The 19427-nt window shown below is 44.8% G+C and overlaps 1 protein-coding gene across 8 annotated transcripts in view; it reads left to right on the top strand.

Moving 5' to 3' along the window:
• ERCC6 (ERCC excision repair 6, chromatin remodeling factor) overlaps positions 1–19427 on the top strand; it is a 131578-nt gene that overhangs the window by 76554 nt on the left and 35597 nt on the right. For 7 of the 8 annotated variants that reach the window (XR_006103158.1, XR_006103159.1, XR_006103157.1 and 4 more), the window contains 3 exons: positions 326–421; positions 2216–2434; positions 9923–10033. Coding sequence is in view for 5 of the 8 variants with exons in the window: in XM_042460842.1 (XP_042316776.1) it covers positions 326–421; positions 2216–2434; positions 9923–10033 (426 nt within the window). In the remaining 3 variants the exon portion in view is untranslated. The remainder of the gene's footprint in view (positions 1–325; positions 422–2215; positions 2435–9922; positions 10034–19427) is intronic. The other variant, XM_042460843.1, reaches the window with a different exon arrangement.

Here is a 19427-nt window from a genome sequence, read left to right as displayed (position 1 = left end):
ATTCTTTTCCAGCCCAGGGGTTATTGCATTGTTTACCCATTGCTGCAACCCAGCAATGAAAGCCTGTGTTTTTCTAGCCCACCTTCACCATCCTGCTACTGCCAGTAGTGGATAAAAAAAAGACCTCCAGCTAGACAAAGGACAGCTAGGTATGGAGGGGGGAGCAGAGGGGGGCATAAAGACTTTGTGATAAGGAGCTTCTTTGTCAGAGGCTTTGTTGACTAAGGTAAGTCTGTATTGTCATGTTTATTGTATTCCACATTGTTCGTGTGTTCAGTTATTTTGTTGTTAAAGTATAAATAACTTTTGAAATCTCTTTCTTTAGGTACTTTTTTGTCGTTTGACAGATGAGCAGCACCAAGTTTACAAATGTTTTATTGATTCTAAGGAAGTTTATCAGATTCTCAATGGAGAAATGCAGGTCAGTCCACTGCACCCTATGACTTGACAGAAAAGATTCTGGCAGCACTTTAAAAAAGCCTGCACTGGTGAGACATTGGTCCAAAACACACTGCAGAAACAATCCAGTTTGAGATGGCTTTAACTGTACTGCGTCAGTGTTAGGGAATCCTGGGAATTGTAGTTTATTGTGGCACCAGAGCTCTCTGACAGAGAAAGCTAAATGTATCACAAAACTACAGTTCCAGAATGCCCTAGCACTGAGCCAGGGCAGTTAAAGCAGACTTAAACTGGATTATTTCTAAGTGTGTTTTGGGCCCTTGTTGTCTTTGCTACTTTAGGTGACCCAGAGTGAGATGAATGTACTCTTTAGGCCCTCTGTTGAATCCCAAGGGTGGCAAGGGTAGTGGTTATTGATCTTGCAAGCAGCCACAACTGAGATATATATAAGCAAAGGAGAGAAAGGAATTAGATGATCCTTGATCCAGTTCTAAAAGGCTGTTCATTCTTTAAGCCTCTTTTTGCCATTCCATTAGTATCGTTTCATCTCATCCTGCTTCATTTCTGTTGCTATTCAAGGGCAGACCTACCTACTTTCTCAAGTATGTGGCATATCTTCCCATCTTATAGCTTTTCTATTTTGTCCTCTCATAACTGAGGAGGAATGGGTGCAACAAATATACAGGGTGTCCACAGGTGCAGATGGTATCCATTCAAGAAGAAAGGAAGAAGAGTTGTTATTCCTCCTTCTTCTTTTTCTTCCAATGTATATTCCTGTAATTTGATTATTTTCCTATCTTTTTAGCTAGAGCACCAAGAGTACTAAAATTACAGGAGACCAATTCTTCTGCCATCAGCAAGAAGATTTACTATTAGAATCCAGCATTCAGCACATTAGGAAGCTTTCCATTGATAATTACATACTTTGGTCCAGGTTTTATCCTCAATATCAATTCCATAAATAATGGGATAATCCCATTAGACCCTGCACAAACTCTCCCTCCAACAGAAGGGTGAGAAGGAAATGGAACACCCTGCTCACTATTCTGAAAGCTTCTACTACTTTATTTTTTTCTCTCTCTTTCTCTCTTTGCACCCATCTGGCTCTTAGCGTAGGATAAGGAGATGTGTGAGGGAAATTCTTAAACAACTCCTTAATTTAAAAAAAAATGCCCTACAAAAGAGCCTACCCATCAGAGCTGTCTCTGCCAATTCATTTTGTCATGAGCTTCTCTTGGAAATCCCAGTATGCTCAAGATACATGCAAGAAAGTACCAATAGATTGGGCAGCTAAACTTTATAATGGACTCTTCTATGGATTGCTTATATTTTTAGTTAGAACTGTAGTATCCAGAATTGTTGTTTGTGTAAATCTGTGGCTAAAATTGAGAGATTTAACTAGAGCATTGGACCCTATTGAGCTACCTCTCCTTTTTTCCTAAGATACTTTAACAAAAACAAATGGCTGTTATTTGCTTCTCCCAAGAAGACTGCTAAACAGTCCACTTTCTATAAAAGCTATTCAGACCTTTTTGCAGTTGTAAAAATTATTTAGTTTATTCATGTTCTTTATGATATCAAGGAAGAATTGGGATTAGAAATCAGTTCTAGACCTTAAATACCTCAGCTACACAAACCAGTCAAAACATTCTGTATAGAAGCCATGAAGAAAACACCAGATGCTTTATACTGGGAGATTCAATAAAATTATGAATTTGGCAATATTCTCTGTACAGTAGTCTTCCCATATATTTTGCCTGTAGAAATGCCTGTAGAGGATTGAGGGGGGAAATGTTTTGCTATGTCTTCTGTTTAGATATTATCTGGATTGATTGCCCTGAGAAAGATCTGCAATCATCCAGACATCTTCTCTGGTGGTCCTAAGATTTTGAAGGGAGTACCTGATGAAGAGTTAAATGAAGAGGATTGTTTTGGATTCTGGAAACGTTCTGGGAAAATGATAGTTATAGAGTCTCTGCTGAAAATATGGCACAAGCAGGACCACAGAGTGCTCCTCTTTACTCAATCTAGGCAGGTAAGTCATCTAATACATGTTTGGTATCTACTGTGCCCTAAAGATGTAAAATAAACTCTGCTTTTCAAATTCTGCAAAGGATGCAGTTGTTTAAAGCCTTCCAAATGATATAGTATCCCATCCTTGCTGTCTCTTTCTCATCAGCATGCTGCTGTGTGTGTGTGTGTGTGCATATATATATATTGTGCAAATATATATATATTCTTCGTGGTCTCTGCAAATCATACAAATGGGTTGTACTGTGCCTGCACAGTGCTACTTGGAAAACTTCTAGAATCACTGGGCAAAGTTAACTTTGCAACTTTTTGGCGGTAGCTCCACCCATCCCTTATAAGCCCCCTGTGTTCCCACTCTTTGCCCAGTTCCTTCTTTCCGCCGCATTAGCTGCTTTAGGAACTTCGCTTCTGCTTCTCTTGCTTGTTTCACTGGAGTTTAGACTTCGGACCGTATTGAGCTTCTTTGTCAGAGGCTTTGTTGACTAAGGTAAGTCTGTATTGTCATGTTTATTGTATTCCACATTGTTCGTGCCCCTACTGTGTATTGTTGACCATTCTGTGCATCTTTCTGACCTTGCCTCTGTATTTTGATTCGGCTCACGATGTCCGCAGCACCGTTTAAAAGGTGTGACGTCTGTGGGGGTAAGATTCCCGGTCAAGACCCCCATTCTTCTTGCCTTCTGTGCCTCGGCGAAGCCCACAACACAGCTTGTGCCCTGTGTAAGTCGCTGACTTCTCAGGCCAGGAAGAACCACGACTCCCATCTGTTGGCTGCTCTCTACCAGAAGGCCTTTCAGCCCCAACCTCTCCGCTCCGCTTCAGCACCTGCTGCCTCGGAGTCGGTACCTGTGGCTGCTGATATCTGCGGCCCAGAGCTCCACCACTGAGCCAAGTATCACCGTCTCAGCCCCTGGAAAGGGTGATGGGACCGAGGGAGCATGCAAGGCGAGTTCTAGGTGTAAGTCCTCCAAGAAGGACAAGTCCAAATCTAAGGACTCGGGCTCCTCAAAGGACTTGGCCCATACTAAGGATAAGAGCTCCCTAGTGGAACTGAGCTCAAAATCCTCAAAAAAGAGGCACCAGCCTTTGGATACAGGAGTCTCAGGGCTCCTCGAAGAAGAAGAAGGCTCTGGATTCAGGAGACTCCTCCACTCAGGGCTCATCCCACAAGAAGGCCCATTTCAAGACACCTGACAGTTCCCCTCATAAGAAGTTTCACGCCAAGACAGCTCTCGGTCTTCTTCAAGGCATTTGGAAACCCCTTCAGTACCTATACAGGCTGAGTCGGTACCGTTGGAGCACAGCTCTCCCTGGGCTCGTTTGATGCCAGCATCAGCCCCGGCCTCTTCCCTGCCAGCTACTGTGGCCTTTCAGCAGTCTTCCGATGACAATGACGTCTCCACCTCTCAGTCACCTCGTCACCATTCCCTGATGCCGGTTCCTCGAGGCCGAGGTCCATCACCCTGAGGATTCGGACTACTTCTACGACAGTGAGACTGATAGGTACTTCCTTGCTGTCATTCGTGACGTCGTCCGCAGTCGGTTGGGACCGAAAACCACTGTGCCTCCAATGCCTAAGCCCACTTTGTCAACAGCAAAGTCTACTTCTTCCACAATACCACCAATTCAATCTGCTGTGTCACCAACGCACAAAACCACCCCTCCACCAACGCACAAGGCCACTCCTCCACCAATGGTACCGGCACCCGTGCTGGCTTCCAGGCCTCCCCCATCTGTAGCAGCCGCTACCCAGGCCCACCATTTTTCAACACAGGCTGTCCTCAACACCAACTCCGGTTCCGATGTTGAAGGTTCTCATGCATCCCAGATTGATTTTTGCTCTTCCAATGAGGTGGCCCCGCAATCTTCCCAAGAATTTTTCCAGTCGGGTGCTTCGTCTCCTACAGATGATATGCGTACATTTTCTAACAAGATCGCAAACACTCTTGACCTCCAGCTGTCCCATATCAAGGATGATGCCGCAGACCCAGTTGAGAAGAGGATCCATGGCAAGGTCCCAACACCTCCATCTATCCCACTTCTGCCGTTGCTAGAGAGGATTGCTAAATGCTCCTGGGACGCTCCTGCCTCGCTGTCTCCTGCTTCTAGGAAGATCGAGTCTCTCTATAGCAGTGCTTCTCAAATAGTGGGGCGGGCCCCCCAGGGGGGGCGCGAGGCTCCGTAAAGGGGGGCATTTTATAGAGAAATGATACTATTTACAGTCGCGTGGGGGGCGCGAAATGTTTTCTTCTTCCTAGGGGGGGGGGGCATGACAGAAAATAATTGAGAAGCACTGCTCTATAGGATCTCACCTTCCCAGTGTTCCTGGCTTTCCTCGCACCCGAAGCAGAACTCAGCGATCATCAAAGGTTCCCAGCAATCTTTCACTCCAAAGATGTTGACATCGCCTGCCGATCATGAGGCCAAGAAAGTAGTCAGCCTGGCCAAGAAGGCCTATTCTGCTTCAGTTGCTCAAGGTGGCCAATTATAACACATGCATGGGAGCCTACATCCAGTGCCTCATGGAGAAGATTTCTCCCATCATCCCTGATGTCCCTGATGACTGCCAGCGGGTCCTCACCGAAATTAGGGATGAAGCTCATTCCATTGGGGGCTGGCTTATCATCTCTGCTCGCCACTCCACGCATTGCTCGGCAAAGTCTATGGCGGCTGCCATTGCGTTTAGGAGACATGCCTGGTTCCGGTCATCGGACTTGAACCCGGGGTTGAAGTCCACCATCGAGGACATGGCCTTTGATGATGCTGGCCTGTTTAACAAGGAAACTGATGAGCGCCTCAATTTCAATTACAGAATGAAGGCGGCGGCCAGGAAGCATGGTATGTCCTCTCCCTCCACCAGGACCATCCTTACCAGCAGCAGGAACACCAGAGACAGAGCGACCCTTCCCAGTCTTCCTCTTCTTCTGGCCGGCGTTAGGCTCCTGCTTGGTACCTTAAAAACTGCCATCAGGATACCGACTAGGGAAAGAAGAGGTCTTGAAAGGTTCCTGCGTCCTCCGTTGCCCCTCCCAGCTCCTTTTGTGACATCCTTAGGCCCTTCTATAACATCTGGGCCTCTGTGACTTCCGACTGTTGGGTCCTTGACACAATCTGTAGGAGTTATGCCCTCAAGTTCGAAGAGATCCCACCAACTGGAGCTGTTGTTTCCACCACGCCCTCAGACACCCTTCTCGACGAAGTATGCACTCTTTTGACTAAGGGCGCAATCTCGCACATTGACCCCGCTGAAGCCCCTAGATGTTTCTTTTCTCGATACTTCACTGTCCCCAAGGCCGATGGGGACATTAGACCAATTCTAGACTTTAGATCCCTCAACTCCTATCTGGTCTACCATCGATTCTGTATGGTAACCCTTGCCTCTATCTTGCCCTTGCTGCATCAGGGACTGTGGTTTGCGACGATCGACTTGAAGGACGCCTATTTCCACATGGGGATTCGAGAGAGTCACTGGAGGTTCCTGACTTTGTCGTCAGTCCCAACATGTACCACTATAATGTTCTTCCCTTCGGCTTCTCCGTAGCTCTGAGGGTCTTAACCAAGTGTATGGCTCTGATGGTGGCCTTCCACCACCAGCAAGGCTCCGTACCTAGACAACTGGCTTCCCGCAGCCCCTTCCGTGGACGAGCTCCAAAGAGATGTCAAGTTCACCTTGTCGCTCCTGGCATCTCTCGGGCTCGTAGTAAACCTGGAAAAGTCTCACCTCATTCCGTCCAGGTGGATCAAGTTCATAGGCACCATCCTCAACTCGAAGATTGCATCGCCTATCTCCCTTGGGACCATTTCCTCGCTCTCTGCTCTTCTGTCAAGACCTGCCTCACGCACAGACAGGTCAGGGCCAGAGATATCTAGGTAGCCCTGGGACACATGGCTTCCATGACGTTCGTGACTCCGTGGGCAAGGCTTCAGTTTCGGCCCTTCCAGTCATGGTTCCTTTCGGCCATCAACCCACTGATGGACTCACCATCCAAGTGGCTCACTGTCCTAAGGCCAGTTGCCCGCTTCCTCCAATGGTAGCTCGACTCCCGGAACGTCTGCGTCGGCATGCCTTTTTCTCCTCCTCAGCCTCAAGTCACACTGATCACGGGCGTTTCCACATGTCAGGCCTCCTCATCAAGGACAAGTAGTCTCTGCACAGTCTCTCCACCTCAACACCCTTGAAATGTTGGCGGTGGAGAAAGCCTTGAGAGCTTTCGAGACTAGCCTCTCCGGCAAGGTGGTGCTATTATTGATGGGCAACAACACTGTCATGTACTACCTCAACAAACAAGGAGGCACCAGATCACAAACCCTGCTGGACATCACACTCCAGATTTGGGAATGGTGTATTCCAAGAGGGATTCTTCTCCAAGCAGTCCACTTGCCAGGGGAAGAGAACAACTTGGCCGACCAGCTCAGCAGATTTTCCAACGTCTCTCATGAGTGGAGGCTCCATCCCGAGATGGTCTGCGACCTCTTCAGTCGGTGGGGAAGCCCCAATATCGATCTTTTTGTGACCGCCCGCAACAGCCACTGTCCCCAGTTCTGCTCCCGGGCGCGCAACAAGAACTCCCTCGGAGACATGTTCAGCTTTGCATGGTCAGGAGAGATGCTCTACACCTTCCCTCCATTTCCACTGATCACCAGAATGATCTCCAAGATGACAAAGGACTGTTCGGCTGCCATCCTGATCACTCTCTGGTGGCCCAGACAGCCGTGGTTTCCGTCCCTGATCCACCTATCCAGAAGGGACTTTCTCCACCTCGAGTTCCATCCGGACCTATTCACTCTCCTGGACGGTCGGGTTCGACACCCAGACATCGACAGCCTGCCGTTGGTGGCATGGAGGATCCGTCCCTAGACTTGCTTCCTACTTCAGTATGGATGGTGATTTTGGCTGCCCAGAAACCAGCCACCAAGAAATCCTATGCTTCCAAGTGGAAGAAGTTCTTGGCCTTTCTCTCTGCGAGAGGCCTCTCTCCATCCCAAGTGATGACACCTGTGGTGCTGGAGTTTCTGATGGCACTTTTGGATTCGAGGCTGTCCCTCACTTCCATTAACTGCTATCTCTCTGCCATCTGTTCCCATTTCCAGTTTGATGGCAAACCTTCTTTTTTCAGGGACCCTCTTGTGAAGAGTTTCCTGAAAGGTTGCAACAACTTTCATCCTCCGGCTTCGATACCAATACCTGCTTGGAGCTTGGACGCTATGCCGTCTGCCTTGCAATCCAAGCCCTTTGAACCCATGGCCACAACTGACTTGAGATTCTTGACGTGCAAGACAACCTTCCTTGTGGCCATCACCTCTGCCCACTGTGCGGGCAAACTCTGTGCCTTGTGGAGGGACCAGCCTCTCTTAAGGTTCCATAAGGATAAAGTTCTCCTCCATACCGACATCAAGCATTACAGGCTGGACACCAGGGCCAAACGGGATGCAGCCTTTGGGAGGGCAGTGTTGGTTTCAGGTTTACATTGATTGCACTGCATTCCATTGTTTACATGTTCTTGATATGTATGTCTTTTGCCAGAATTGGCTTGTTTACAGCATTCTCATAGTTTACATAGGTCTTGCATGACCTAATGTGTTTTTTATGCACCTTTCACTTAAACGAGTTTAAGTACTGTTTTTTGAAGTACAGAATACAATTGACACAGTTCTTGGGTTAATAATTTTATTGTGTAATAAATACAGCTTGTTTGAACCTTACTTTGGTGTCATGACACTCCCTCCACCACTGACCTAAGCTCGTCAGTCTCATCTCATTTGTATGATTCGCAGAGACCATGAAGAAGAAGGACAGGTTGCATACCTGTAACAGTATTTCTTCAAGTGGTCATCTGCGAATACATACAAATCCCGCCCGTTCTCCCCTCAGTGTCCTGCTCTTCATTGGCTCATTCTCATGTTGCTCACGCAGCGTACATTTCGGAACTGGGGAAAGAGCAGGAATGCAGGGGGCTTAAAAGGGATGGGCAGAGCTACCGCCAAAAAGTTGCAAAGTTGACCTTGCCCAGTGATTCTGGAAGTTTTCCAAGCAGCAGTGCGCAGGTGCAGTACAAACCCATTTGTATGTATTCGCAGATGACCACTCGAAGAAATACTGTTAAAGGTATGCAACCTGTCCATATATTACTCTAACTTGTTGTTCTAGTAAAAAGCATTCCTTTCCTTTGCTACATTTTACAGTGATTATTGATAAGATGGGTTTTAATATTTTTTATTCTTCACTATGAATTAGTGGATCTTTCCAGGTGCTGCAGATGTATACTAATTAGGATTGTGTACGTCAAGTCATTTCCAATTTATGGCAACTCTAATTCAAACCTATAGCAGGATTTTCCTGGCAAGATTTGTTCGAGGGTGGGGGTTGCCTTTGCCTTCCTCTGAAGTTGAGTGAGTGTACAGTAACTTGTCCAAGGTCACCCAAAACATTTCCATGATTGAACAAGGATATGAAGCCTGATCTCCAGCATTGTAGTCCAGCACTTGAGCCACTGTGCTGTGCTGGCTCTCTGATTAGGATTACTTCCCATTTTATATTTGGAATGGATGAACATATCTTTCAGGTTTTGAGGAGTATGTGTGAAGTTAAAGTGAAAGCAAACAGTTGCTTTTTTAAAAAGTAGCAGTCAGAAAAGCACTTATAATATTTGCCAAGAGTACTTATCATACTGTACCACAATCTTCTCATTGACATCTAGCTTTAACCCAGAAGTGATACCCATTTTTTGGAATGCCCTCCACATGCTATCCAGTGTTCAACAGTAAAAAAAAATCTGGAAAAAATAGACAGATTTATATTGGGCTTATTTAAGATTTTTGAGTTCTGAGAGCTCTTTCAAATTTGAATTGTTTCAGTTAATGGGATTTGGGTACTTTAATATATATTTTATATTTCCAATTCTTACTGTGAAAGTAGCCTTGTCTGTATACAGTCCTTCCACATTCTCGTGTTTAACTTCTGCAGTTTCAACTACTGTATTTGTGAGTATTCAATTTAACATCTGCAATATTCAGTTGTTTATGAGTTTGTCCAAAGGAAGGCAGAAAGAAGGGATGAGAGAGAGAGAAGATGAGCTCCTTCCCTTTCCTTCACTGCACCTAGCACCTCCATGTGTGCCCTGGCCATGGTGAAAAGCGATAGGAAGAGCAAACAGGGACCACAGCAGCAGCAGAGCCCAATAGAGGACAGGGAGGGAAGGGGATCTAGGCCCTATGCACCCCTCATGCCTGCCTGCTTCAATCCCTGACCACCCACCCAGGCTCCTTTCCTCTGCTGTGCCTCATGCTTTCCAAGTGCACCCCAACCACTGGGGAAAGAGGAAGGGAGGGTGGAGAAAGAGGCAGGGATAGCAAGTGAGCAGGCAAGTTTTATAAAGTTTTTCAGGGTATTATGGTGAGCCATCTATAAATTGATTAAATAGATAAAATATCTATTTTAATTTGATGCTCTTCACCAAATTGTTTTCTTAATCCACTTTCCCCCATGCTGCAGATGCTGCACATCCTTGAGGCATTTCTGAAGCAAAGAAGCTATTCCTACCTCAAAATGGATGGTACCACAACAGTTGCATCAAGGCAGCCCCTTATCACAAGATACAATGAGGTAAGAACTTGTTATCAGGTAATGGTTTTGCATCCTCATTTGAGAATCATGGGTTTGATTTGAATCATGTTATGTAGTTTTGCAAGGATTGACCCACGCTATTAACTATTATCTGAAGTTGTAGAAAGATTTCTTAGGTAAAATATTTGAAACCTGCTTCAAATGAGAGTTGTTTTAGGGAAGAATTTTCTCTGAATAACGCAGCACAGGCCCTATTCAGATCACATTCTTACTTTGTGTTTTAAATACTCTATTAAATTTCTTTAAACATTCAAAATACAAATATTTGGAAATACAGTAAAACAGATGTTGGGTAGTAAATTGCAAGGACATTAGATTTAATGGCTTTACAGAAGTCATACCAAGATTTCACAATGTCATCATGTTTGTATTCATTATTAGACTTTAATTCTAAGATAATAAATGTGTCTCCTTTTCTGTTTGTCTATGTATGTGTTTGCATTTGTGTGTGTACTATTCCACACTTATCCACATATCCATAGACCCACACAAATGTATGAATCATCTTTGTACATCTTTTATAGGTTCCCATATGTCTTCAGAAGAGACTTATTGCCTTTGTGCTGGTTGGAATGATAAATTTAAACCACCTCATAATATTTGTTCTTTTTGAGAGTAACATTCATTTTCAGCCACTTTATCATCTTTGAATCATAGAGTTGGAAGAGACCGCAAGGGCCATCCAGTCCAAACCCCTGCCATACAGGAAATCTAAATCAAAGCATCCCCGGCAGATGGCCATCCAGCCTCTGTTTAAAGACCTCCAAGGAGGGAGACTCCACTACACTCTGAGGGAGTGTGTTCCACTGTTGAACATTCCTTACTCTCAGGAAGTTCTTCCTAATGTTGAGGTGGAATCTCTTTTCCTGGAGCTTGAATCCATTGCTCCGGGTCCTAGTCTCTGGAGCAGCAGAAAACAAGCTTGCTCCCTCCTTCAAGTGCAGTATTTAAACAGGGCTATCATATCACCCCTTATCCTTCTCTTCTCCAGGCTAAACATCCCCAGCTCCCTAAGTCTTCCCTCATAGGGCATGGTTTCCAGACCCTTCACCATTTTAGTCACCCTCCTTTGGACACGCTCCAGTTTTTCAACATCCTTTTTAAATTGTGGTGCCCAGAACTGGACACAAAATTCCAGGTGGGCCCTGACCAGAGCAGAATAGAGTGGCTATTACTTCCCTTGATCTAGACCAGGGGTAGGCAACTTTTTTGAGCCGGGGGCCGGGTTGCTGTCCCTCAGACAACTGGGGGGCCGAAGCCAAAAAATTAAAAATTAATTTTTTTAAAAAAAATTAAATATATAAATAAACCAGGACAAATGTAGGACAAAATTTTCAAATGGAAGACACTTTTTAAAAAAAAATGAAGGACACGCGAAAAAAATTGCTGATTTTTTAAAAAATGTTAATATAAATGCATGTTTCTGAGGCTTCTATAGACAATTTCCACCCAAAGGCCCCGGCAGCAATGGGCGGCAGGACTCGGCTGGGGCCGGTCCCAAGGCCTTGCCGGGCCACAGGTTGCCTACCCCTGATCTAGACACTATACTTCTATTGATGCAGCCTAAAATTGCATTGGCCTTGTTAGCTGCCTCATCGCACTGTTGACTCATGTTCAATTTGTGGTCTACTTGGACTCCTAGATCCCTTTCACATGTAGTTTCATTCAGCCAGGTGTCCCCCATCCTATATCTGTACATTTCATTTTTCTGCCCTAAGTGCAGTACCTTACATTTCTCCGTGTTGCAATTCATTTTGTTAGCCTTGGCCCAGCTTTCCAATCTTATCAAGGCCATTTTGAATCTTGATCCTGTCCTCTGGGGTATTAGCTGATACTCCTAATTTGGTGTCATCTGTAAATTTGATAAATATGCCCCCTATTCTGTCATCCAAGTCATTGATAAAGATGTTGAATAGCACTGGGCCCAGGACAGAGCCCTGTGGGACCCCACTGATCACTTCTCTCCAGGATAAAAAGGAGCCATTGTTGAGCATCCTTTGGGTTTGGCCTGTCAACCAATTACAAATCCATGTAACAGTTACCTTCTTTTTCGTGGGCTCTGCGAAGCACACAAATGGGTTATTCTGCTCCTGCCCAGCATTTCCAGATCCTACTGGAATCACTAGGGAAGACTTTTTGGCAGTAGTTCCACCCACCCTCTATATAGGCAGGAGGTCTACCCACCCTTTCTCAGTTCCTTTTGTCCACTGTGTGGGAAGCTTAGGAACCTCGCTCAGGAATTGCTCCTTCCTTAGCTTTTGCTTTTATCTACTGCCTTTTGCTCCCACTTCGTTTTGCCTGACCACTCTTTTGGATTGGATTGGATTGGATTTTGGACTCTGACTAACGGTAACAACTCGGACTCCTCAACCATTCTCTCTCTTCTCCCCTGGCTTGTTGAAAAATATCTACTCATTCTTTTAAGAAGTGCTCCGATTGTGGGACCAACATCCAGGCACTCAACCAACGCTCTCTGTGCCTCCTCTGCCTGGGTGAGGGTCACGTCCCTGCTTCCTGCCCTCAAAGCATGGCCTTTACTCCACAGGTCAGAAAAAACAGGGAAATGCTCTTGAGATCCATGCTCTACGCACAAATTTTGAGGCCTCTTGCTTCCTCCAGAGCCTCTGCCAAGGCTACCTCCGCTAAGGGCAAGCTCTCATCTCTGGCTTCTGGGGTCCTTGCCAAGGCTACTGCTGCCGAGGGCACTACCCCTTTGTTTCCTCCAAGGGTCCCTGCCAAAGCTACCACAGTTGAGGGCAAACCCCATATGGATGTCTCTGGGTCCCAAACCCCAGACAAACTGAGGTCCATGAACCAGGATGTGGCTGGCCACCCATCCTCATCGAAGAAGAGTAAGTCTTCTGAGTCCTCCAAATCAGACAAAAAGAAGCACAAGTCCAGGGACTCATCCCACAAAAAAGCCTCGCCTTTTTGCGGACTCTGGCACCAACCGCCAGTCCCACACCCAACGTGCCACCCCAGCCAGCCGACACTGACCTGGCTTTGGTACCGTGTGCCAAACCAGCACCTCTCACCAAGACGTCTCCTGGTCCCGACTCTCGGGCCCAACCTTTTTACATTCCCTTGCCAAGCCCTACCAACTCTCGGAGGGCGAAGAGGAAGCTTCCCCTCTCACCCATGCAGTGATCCCAGACCGACTCTCCCAAATGTTGGAGGTCATAAATTTAGAGGATGAACAAGATTACGACACAGCTTCTGTCATTGCTGAATACCCTAGATGGGATGTCATCTTTGATCAAGCTACGGGATTGTGCTTCCTGCCTCTTGATCCATATGAAGTGCGTGGTGGCCGGTTCATCTCAACCTTCCAACTGGTTGAACCCACCTTGCCTCCACCAAGGTCAACTGCTGGATCCATTCTTCGGTCGCACCTCTCCTCCGTCTCTCGAGCGGAAACGTCCCATCCCATGCAGTCAACCTCTGCTGTCTCCTTGCAAGTCAGCCCTTCCCTCCCTGTACCGATAGCCTCTCAGGCCCTCTCAGCCCGGACCAGGACCAGGTCACTCTCCGCTGAATCCGCAGACTGCTCCATCTCGGATTATACCCGACTTCTCCAGCCACGATCCTTGGTGCTCCTTGAGACTCCCTCCTTCTCCGACAACATCTTCTCTTTTTCTGAGCAGATGATCCGGATGGGCAAAGCTTTGAACATCGAGGTCCTCCGTGCAGACTCTCAAGCTCAATTTGTCTGCCAGTTCGTTCTCCTCTCCGGGGAGATGAATGGCTTACAAGGTGATCCACCTTTGGATGCACCAGTTCCAGATTTGAAGGGTGAGCCCGAGAAGGGTGGTCGACCTGGTACCGCCTTGCTTGTTGATGTAATACATCACGATTGTGTTATCCATGAGGAGGAGGACGACCTGGTTCCGCAGGCAGGTTTCGAAGGCTTTGAGTGTCTTTTGAACTGCTAGCATCTCGTTGATGTGCAATTGGCGCTCTTTTGGGGACCATTTGCTGTGGACAGAGAGATCGTTGAGATGGGCTCCCCAGCCCATGTTTGATGCATCTGTGGTCAGTGAAGGCTGAGGTTGTGGTGGGAGGAAGGGGATGCCCACCAAGACATTGAGCCACCAGCGGAGGGAGCAGGTGACAGACCTTGGCACGGTGAAGTCTGTCCCTGCTGCTGTTTCTCATCATCCCTGATAATAGAGAGAGATTCAAATCTATTCTGTAGCTGCAAACTCACTTAATGTTCCCTGGTTTTCCTATTTCTGTGTGTGACCTTCCTCCAACTATCTACTTCTGTTGTATGTGAAGTGACCTCCTCCATCCCAGCAACTTCCTTTGTGTGTTTCCCGTTCAGGACCGTCTGGTCCATTCTGTTCAGGAAAACCTCATACTCCCTATGATGCTGAAGTGTAGCTACCTGGGCCTCCAGCTGCTGTACTTTCTCTTCTAAGAAGGCTACCAACTTGCACTTAGTGCATGTGAAGTTTCCCACAGGTGTTGCAGGTGACTGCAGCAGGTCCTTCAGTGTTCATACTGAGAAGTCTTAAGGAGGCACTGAAACAAGACTGTGGGCTTCTCCTGTTAAACACCCATGTAAAGAACCCCTGCTGGTTTGGCCTTTGTCCCCAAGCTCTGTTAAAGAGCTCAATCAACTGGGACTATAGTTATGTAAAGAGCTCCGGGCTAATAGCTCCTTCCAGAGGCAAGTCTCTGACTCACTTCCTCTAAATACAAGTCCCCACAAGCCCCTTAAGGAAAAAAAGTTTAGTGAAATATTGAAAATTTAAAGGAGCCCCTCTCCAACACTGTTCCCAGCCCCCCTCCTCTGTACTTTAAAACTTCCTTGACTATAAAAAAAAAAAAGAAGGAAATCTCTGCTAAGAGCTCTTTAGAATGAGGCTTCTAGCTCCTCCTCTTAGTGACCCATTGAAATGGGTCACAATTTGAAAAGTTTGAAAACTCACCCCAGCAAAATGAACACAGAGAACTAACCTTCCTTTTCTTTCCAAGAGAATGGTCTGGAAATCCTCTGCTTATTTTATCGGAGTAACTTGCCCATATTGTTATTTTTTCTGTTGTTGAAGGGAAAATGTTATTTTCTTCCAGTTCTTCACATTTCCAGTTTAATTGCTATCCAACAGAAAGTAAGGAAGTCTTGTTATAGGTAGACCTAGTGTTGGAATCATTAGTATGGTCTGCTTCTGCTTTATTTTGCTTTTACACAGATCTGTTCCCACAGTTTTTTTTTACTATAGTATGCTCCTATGTGTTTTTATTTTTCTCTATGAGAAAACAGCAGCAACTGTTAAAAAAAACCTGACAAAACTGTCCTGGAATTAAGTCTGTATGTATCCATATACAGTGGGGCCTCCGCATACGCGGACTTTTTTATAAGCGGCTTTGAGTGTACGCGCTCAAGCCGCTGGGCGCGCGCGGGGCAAAAGGGGCGGCGTGTCCCATTGAGTTGAATGGGCCCGTGCGCGCCCCGCGCACCTCCGCACCGCCGTGCACAAACCCCATTGTTTACAATGGGGCTCGAGCATAGGCGGAAATTGCCATACGCGGTGGGATCCGGAACGGATCCCCCGCATATGGCGAGGTTCCACTGTACATTATCCATATGATAAAACAAATAATTAACAATATTTACAGGAAGTAATACAAAATGTAATAATAATTATTATGTGCACATTTTCTGGAACAATAACAATTACAACCCTCCCATCCTTTTTTGAAAAGACATTGAAAAATTCAATATTATTACAAGGCTAGTGCACCCATATCATACGCGGGTTCGAGCATACGCTCAAATCTGTAGAGAGCTGCGGGGGGCGCATGGGGTACAAAGGGTGGCACATCCCATTGGAATGAATGGGGTGCGTGCCCATGGCGCGCGTGTGCACGCCGCCGCTGCATGCACTATTTGGCTTACAGGGGGGTCCAGAACGGATCCCTGCGTATGCCAAGGGCGCACTGTACAGTGTAATCTGTGAACCTTATAAGAAGCTAAAGCAACAAACAATTGCAACCAAGTAATCTCATGAAAAAGTAATATGAAAAAAGTGAGCCCAGGTGATAACACTGATGATAAAAAAGTCCTTTTGAGTACTAAATAGCTATAAATGTAGGTGGCATTGTTCTCCTAACTTCATAATAATCAGCCAAATTGGAGAGGGATGTCATCCGAAGGCTGAACTGCAATCTTGGACGTAAGTGTATTATGTGAATTGGTGTGTGTCTTCACACATTTGCATTGATGGTTAATTGTCTTCACTTTCCTGTACAAATCTGCATTTATGCATCCTCCCTCTGCCGAAAATGCACAGCCATCTGAATCCATGTAAAGTAGAAACACGTCCACATGTGTGATAATGTGCATGTCTGCGGATTTCTGCTAATGTTCTGGTAATAACCATGAAGCCTTTTCCCATGAAATTTAAGGATATTTTGGAGGGAGGGGATTGCAAAAAGCCTGAACTCTTGTGAATCGTTTGTGGCCTGATCACATTCTATTGTGGAATGAGGAGTATTTTAATTGTAAAGCCAAGCCTCTTGTTTAATGCAGAAAGTTATGGCCTTTAACAATAGCAAATAGAAATGAATGTGAAGCGTCCTCAGTAGAGTTATTTTCAATGACAAATAGAAATAAAAATGAGGTCTTCTTATTAAATAACAATAATACTATTAAGTATCCATAGATGGCAAGGCCAGCGGAATTTCTACTTTCATGGCAGGCTTTCTCAGATTACCATAGTTATCGGAAAAACAGTTAACATATTTCCAAAAATAAATTATTAACTGAAATTCTTTTTGTTAAAATTCTTACCTGTGTGTTGACTTCTCCATAGTGTAGCCATGCAGTGAATAGCAAGTGCAAGTAACAACTGATTATAAGGTTTAAATAGCTCCTTTGAAGAGTCAATGTTAATGAGACCAGGCAAGAAATAGATGGATGAGTGGGGAGAGGCTAATAGATAAGGGCTGGAGTTAAAGTTGCTAAATTACAAAAAAAACTAAAAAGATCAATTTTATAATCCAGACCTTTGGATTGAGTGGAGTCCAGTTCAAAAATCCATCTTCCTTCCTGTTTTAATAGCATGTGGCTTATGTCTTGATGGATTCTGGGGTTTATTAACTCAAGACCACAGAAAATAAAAGAGTTTTGATGGAAGTTTTACTGATTGAAAATGTTCATAAATGGGAGAGTCTGTAGGTTTTTAAAAAAATTACTTCAGTGTTCAATTATATAATGTTTTTAAGATTGTGATCTTTGCCTTATATAAACTTTCTGACATGGGCAAATGGTAGCATGTATGACATTTGAGGTCTGGCAGATAAAAAAAAAGATTTCATCTTAAACTGGTGTTGTGTATGTAGCAGGATCTACAAACACTTTGTTATTTGTGCTTTGTGAGCAGGCATGCAATTTCTGACTTAAAATGCCTGGTAAGAAGAGGTTTTAATCTCGGTTTTCTAAAGATATCTGCTTGTACTAATTGATCGTTTATTTATGGTATTTATACTCCGCCCTTCAGCCCTAAAGGCTATCAGAGCGGCTTACAATTATTATTTTTAATTAGATGGTTCCCTGCCCTCAGGCTTACAATCTAAAAGACATGACACAAAAAGAGAAGGGAGTGGTGGTGGGAAAGAGGATGAGGTCCAGTGGTTATTCTATCTCTCTGAGGCCTGGACCAAGGCAGATGGACTGGAGGGAGGGCTCTTCTTCTTCAGGCTAGCCCTGGTGGAGCTGGGTTTGCAGTACAATGGTATCCTATTGGAGGTGAAGATTCCCAGCCTGATACAATGTTTAGGATGTGCCATGGTATGAGTATGGACTAAATACCATAGTCCAATATATGTGGGAATCATTGTTATGATTCTTGTGAAAAAATAAGGACTTGCAGTTTACCTGCATTGCTCAGACTAAAGCTTCTGATAATACTCTATATGTGTAACCTCTCTTAGCTATACTGGAAATTAGATTAATGAAATCTTTCTTGAACAGCAGTTAATTATTAGATTTCTGGATTTAGCTGAGTTTAACTGGAGTCATATACTGTCTTTTTATACATCGGATATTATTCTCCCTTACTTTGTCTTCATTGGGAGTTTCAATCAAATTACTCTCAGTTGCACTTCATTATTCTCCTGCCTACATACTATTTAGTGCCTCCGCTTACTACCGTTTTACACATTGTGGAAGCCTTTACTTTTGATGATTCAGTGATTTGAATTATCATAATCTCTGAAAATGTTAGTGGCATCACTGTTTGGCCCCATACTTCTGGTATACTACTAAAGTAGGTAATATGATGCAGTTACATCCAAATATATTTTATTTACCCCACTTGTTCTTTGAACTGTATAACTGAGGGGTTTTTTAGCTCAATATATGTCTGTCTGTATCTTTATCTTCTCAGTCTCTAGATTACTTGACTTTATCTTCACTGAAAGCAAAGAATGGCAAAGAAAGGATGATAATGTATCTGGTGATAGATGCTTTGTCAGTTTTTTCCACACCAACATTAAAGGTTTAAAAAAATGATTTTTCACTTTAAATTTATTCTGCCACTTTTATGTTTAGAAAGGTAAGATCTCAATCCCTGGCTAGCCTGATATAGGAGGATATAACTAAGGCATGTATCACCACGGCTGGATCAGACATCTCTAGGAATGCATGCAGGTGGTGCTTTCATTGTCCAGATGGAATTTTTGGCACCTGAGCATCTAGGCTCTGGACTTGAACCCCGGGTATACACACAAGCTGTAAAGATTTCTTTGGGGAAATGTAGCTCCCTCCAGCACAAGTTAAATCCCTATTTCCTCATATACCTTTCAAGTGACTAGGATCTACTGCTCATTTGTCTACATTAAGTTTCAGTTGTTTGCTCATGTGGTCCATTATCTCATGATAGGCATCAGTCCATAACCACAGGGAAGCTTGTAGTCAGGGGCTTTGCAGGTGGACCTGGAACAGGTATTAGAGTCTGCTTTTGCTTCAGACCTCAGTCACATGATGCAATCAGAGCTGTGAAACCACCTGAATGCAACTCCTCACTGTCTTGCATGCTGTTTTTCTGTCTAGCAAGTTGACTGACAACTTATACTGTTGAATTGTGCAGACTGCTTCTGGTGTGTGGTGATCTCCTTTTGTCCACAAAGCATTTATTTTCTTTTTTCACTGGAATCATTCTGATTCTCCTCTTCAACACTCTGTTCAGCTCTCCATGATAAGATGGTTTCTTTCTAGAACAAGTGTTTTAGCTCCTGTACTGGATTTACCCAGATATTGTTGGGGGAAAAACAATCTTTTTGCCAGGTCAGAATTTTGTCTGCACTCAATGAAAGCCAATTTCCTATGACTCAAGTGAACTTTTTTGCCTCTGATGACTATAACACA

Source organism: Sceloporus undulatus, chromosome 3 (genome assembly GCF_019175285.1).
Source record: "Sceloporus undulatus isolate JIND9_A2432 ecotype Alabama chromosome 3, SceUnd_v1.1, whole genome shotgun sequence".
Lineage (NCBI taxonomy): Eukaryota > Metazoa > Chordata > Lepidosauria > Squamata > Phrynosomatidae > Sceloporus > Sceloporus undulatus.
Note: the sequence above shows the minus strand (reverse complement) of the source record. Positions and strands in the feature narration are given on the sequence as shown.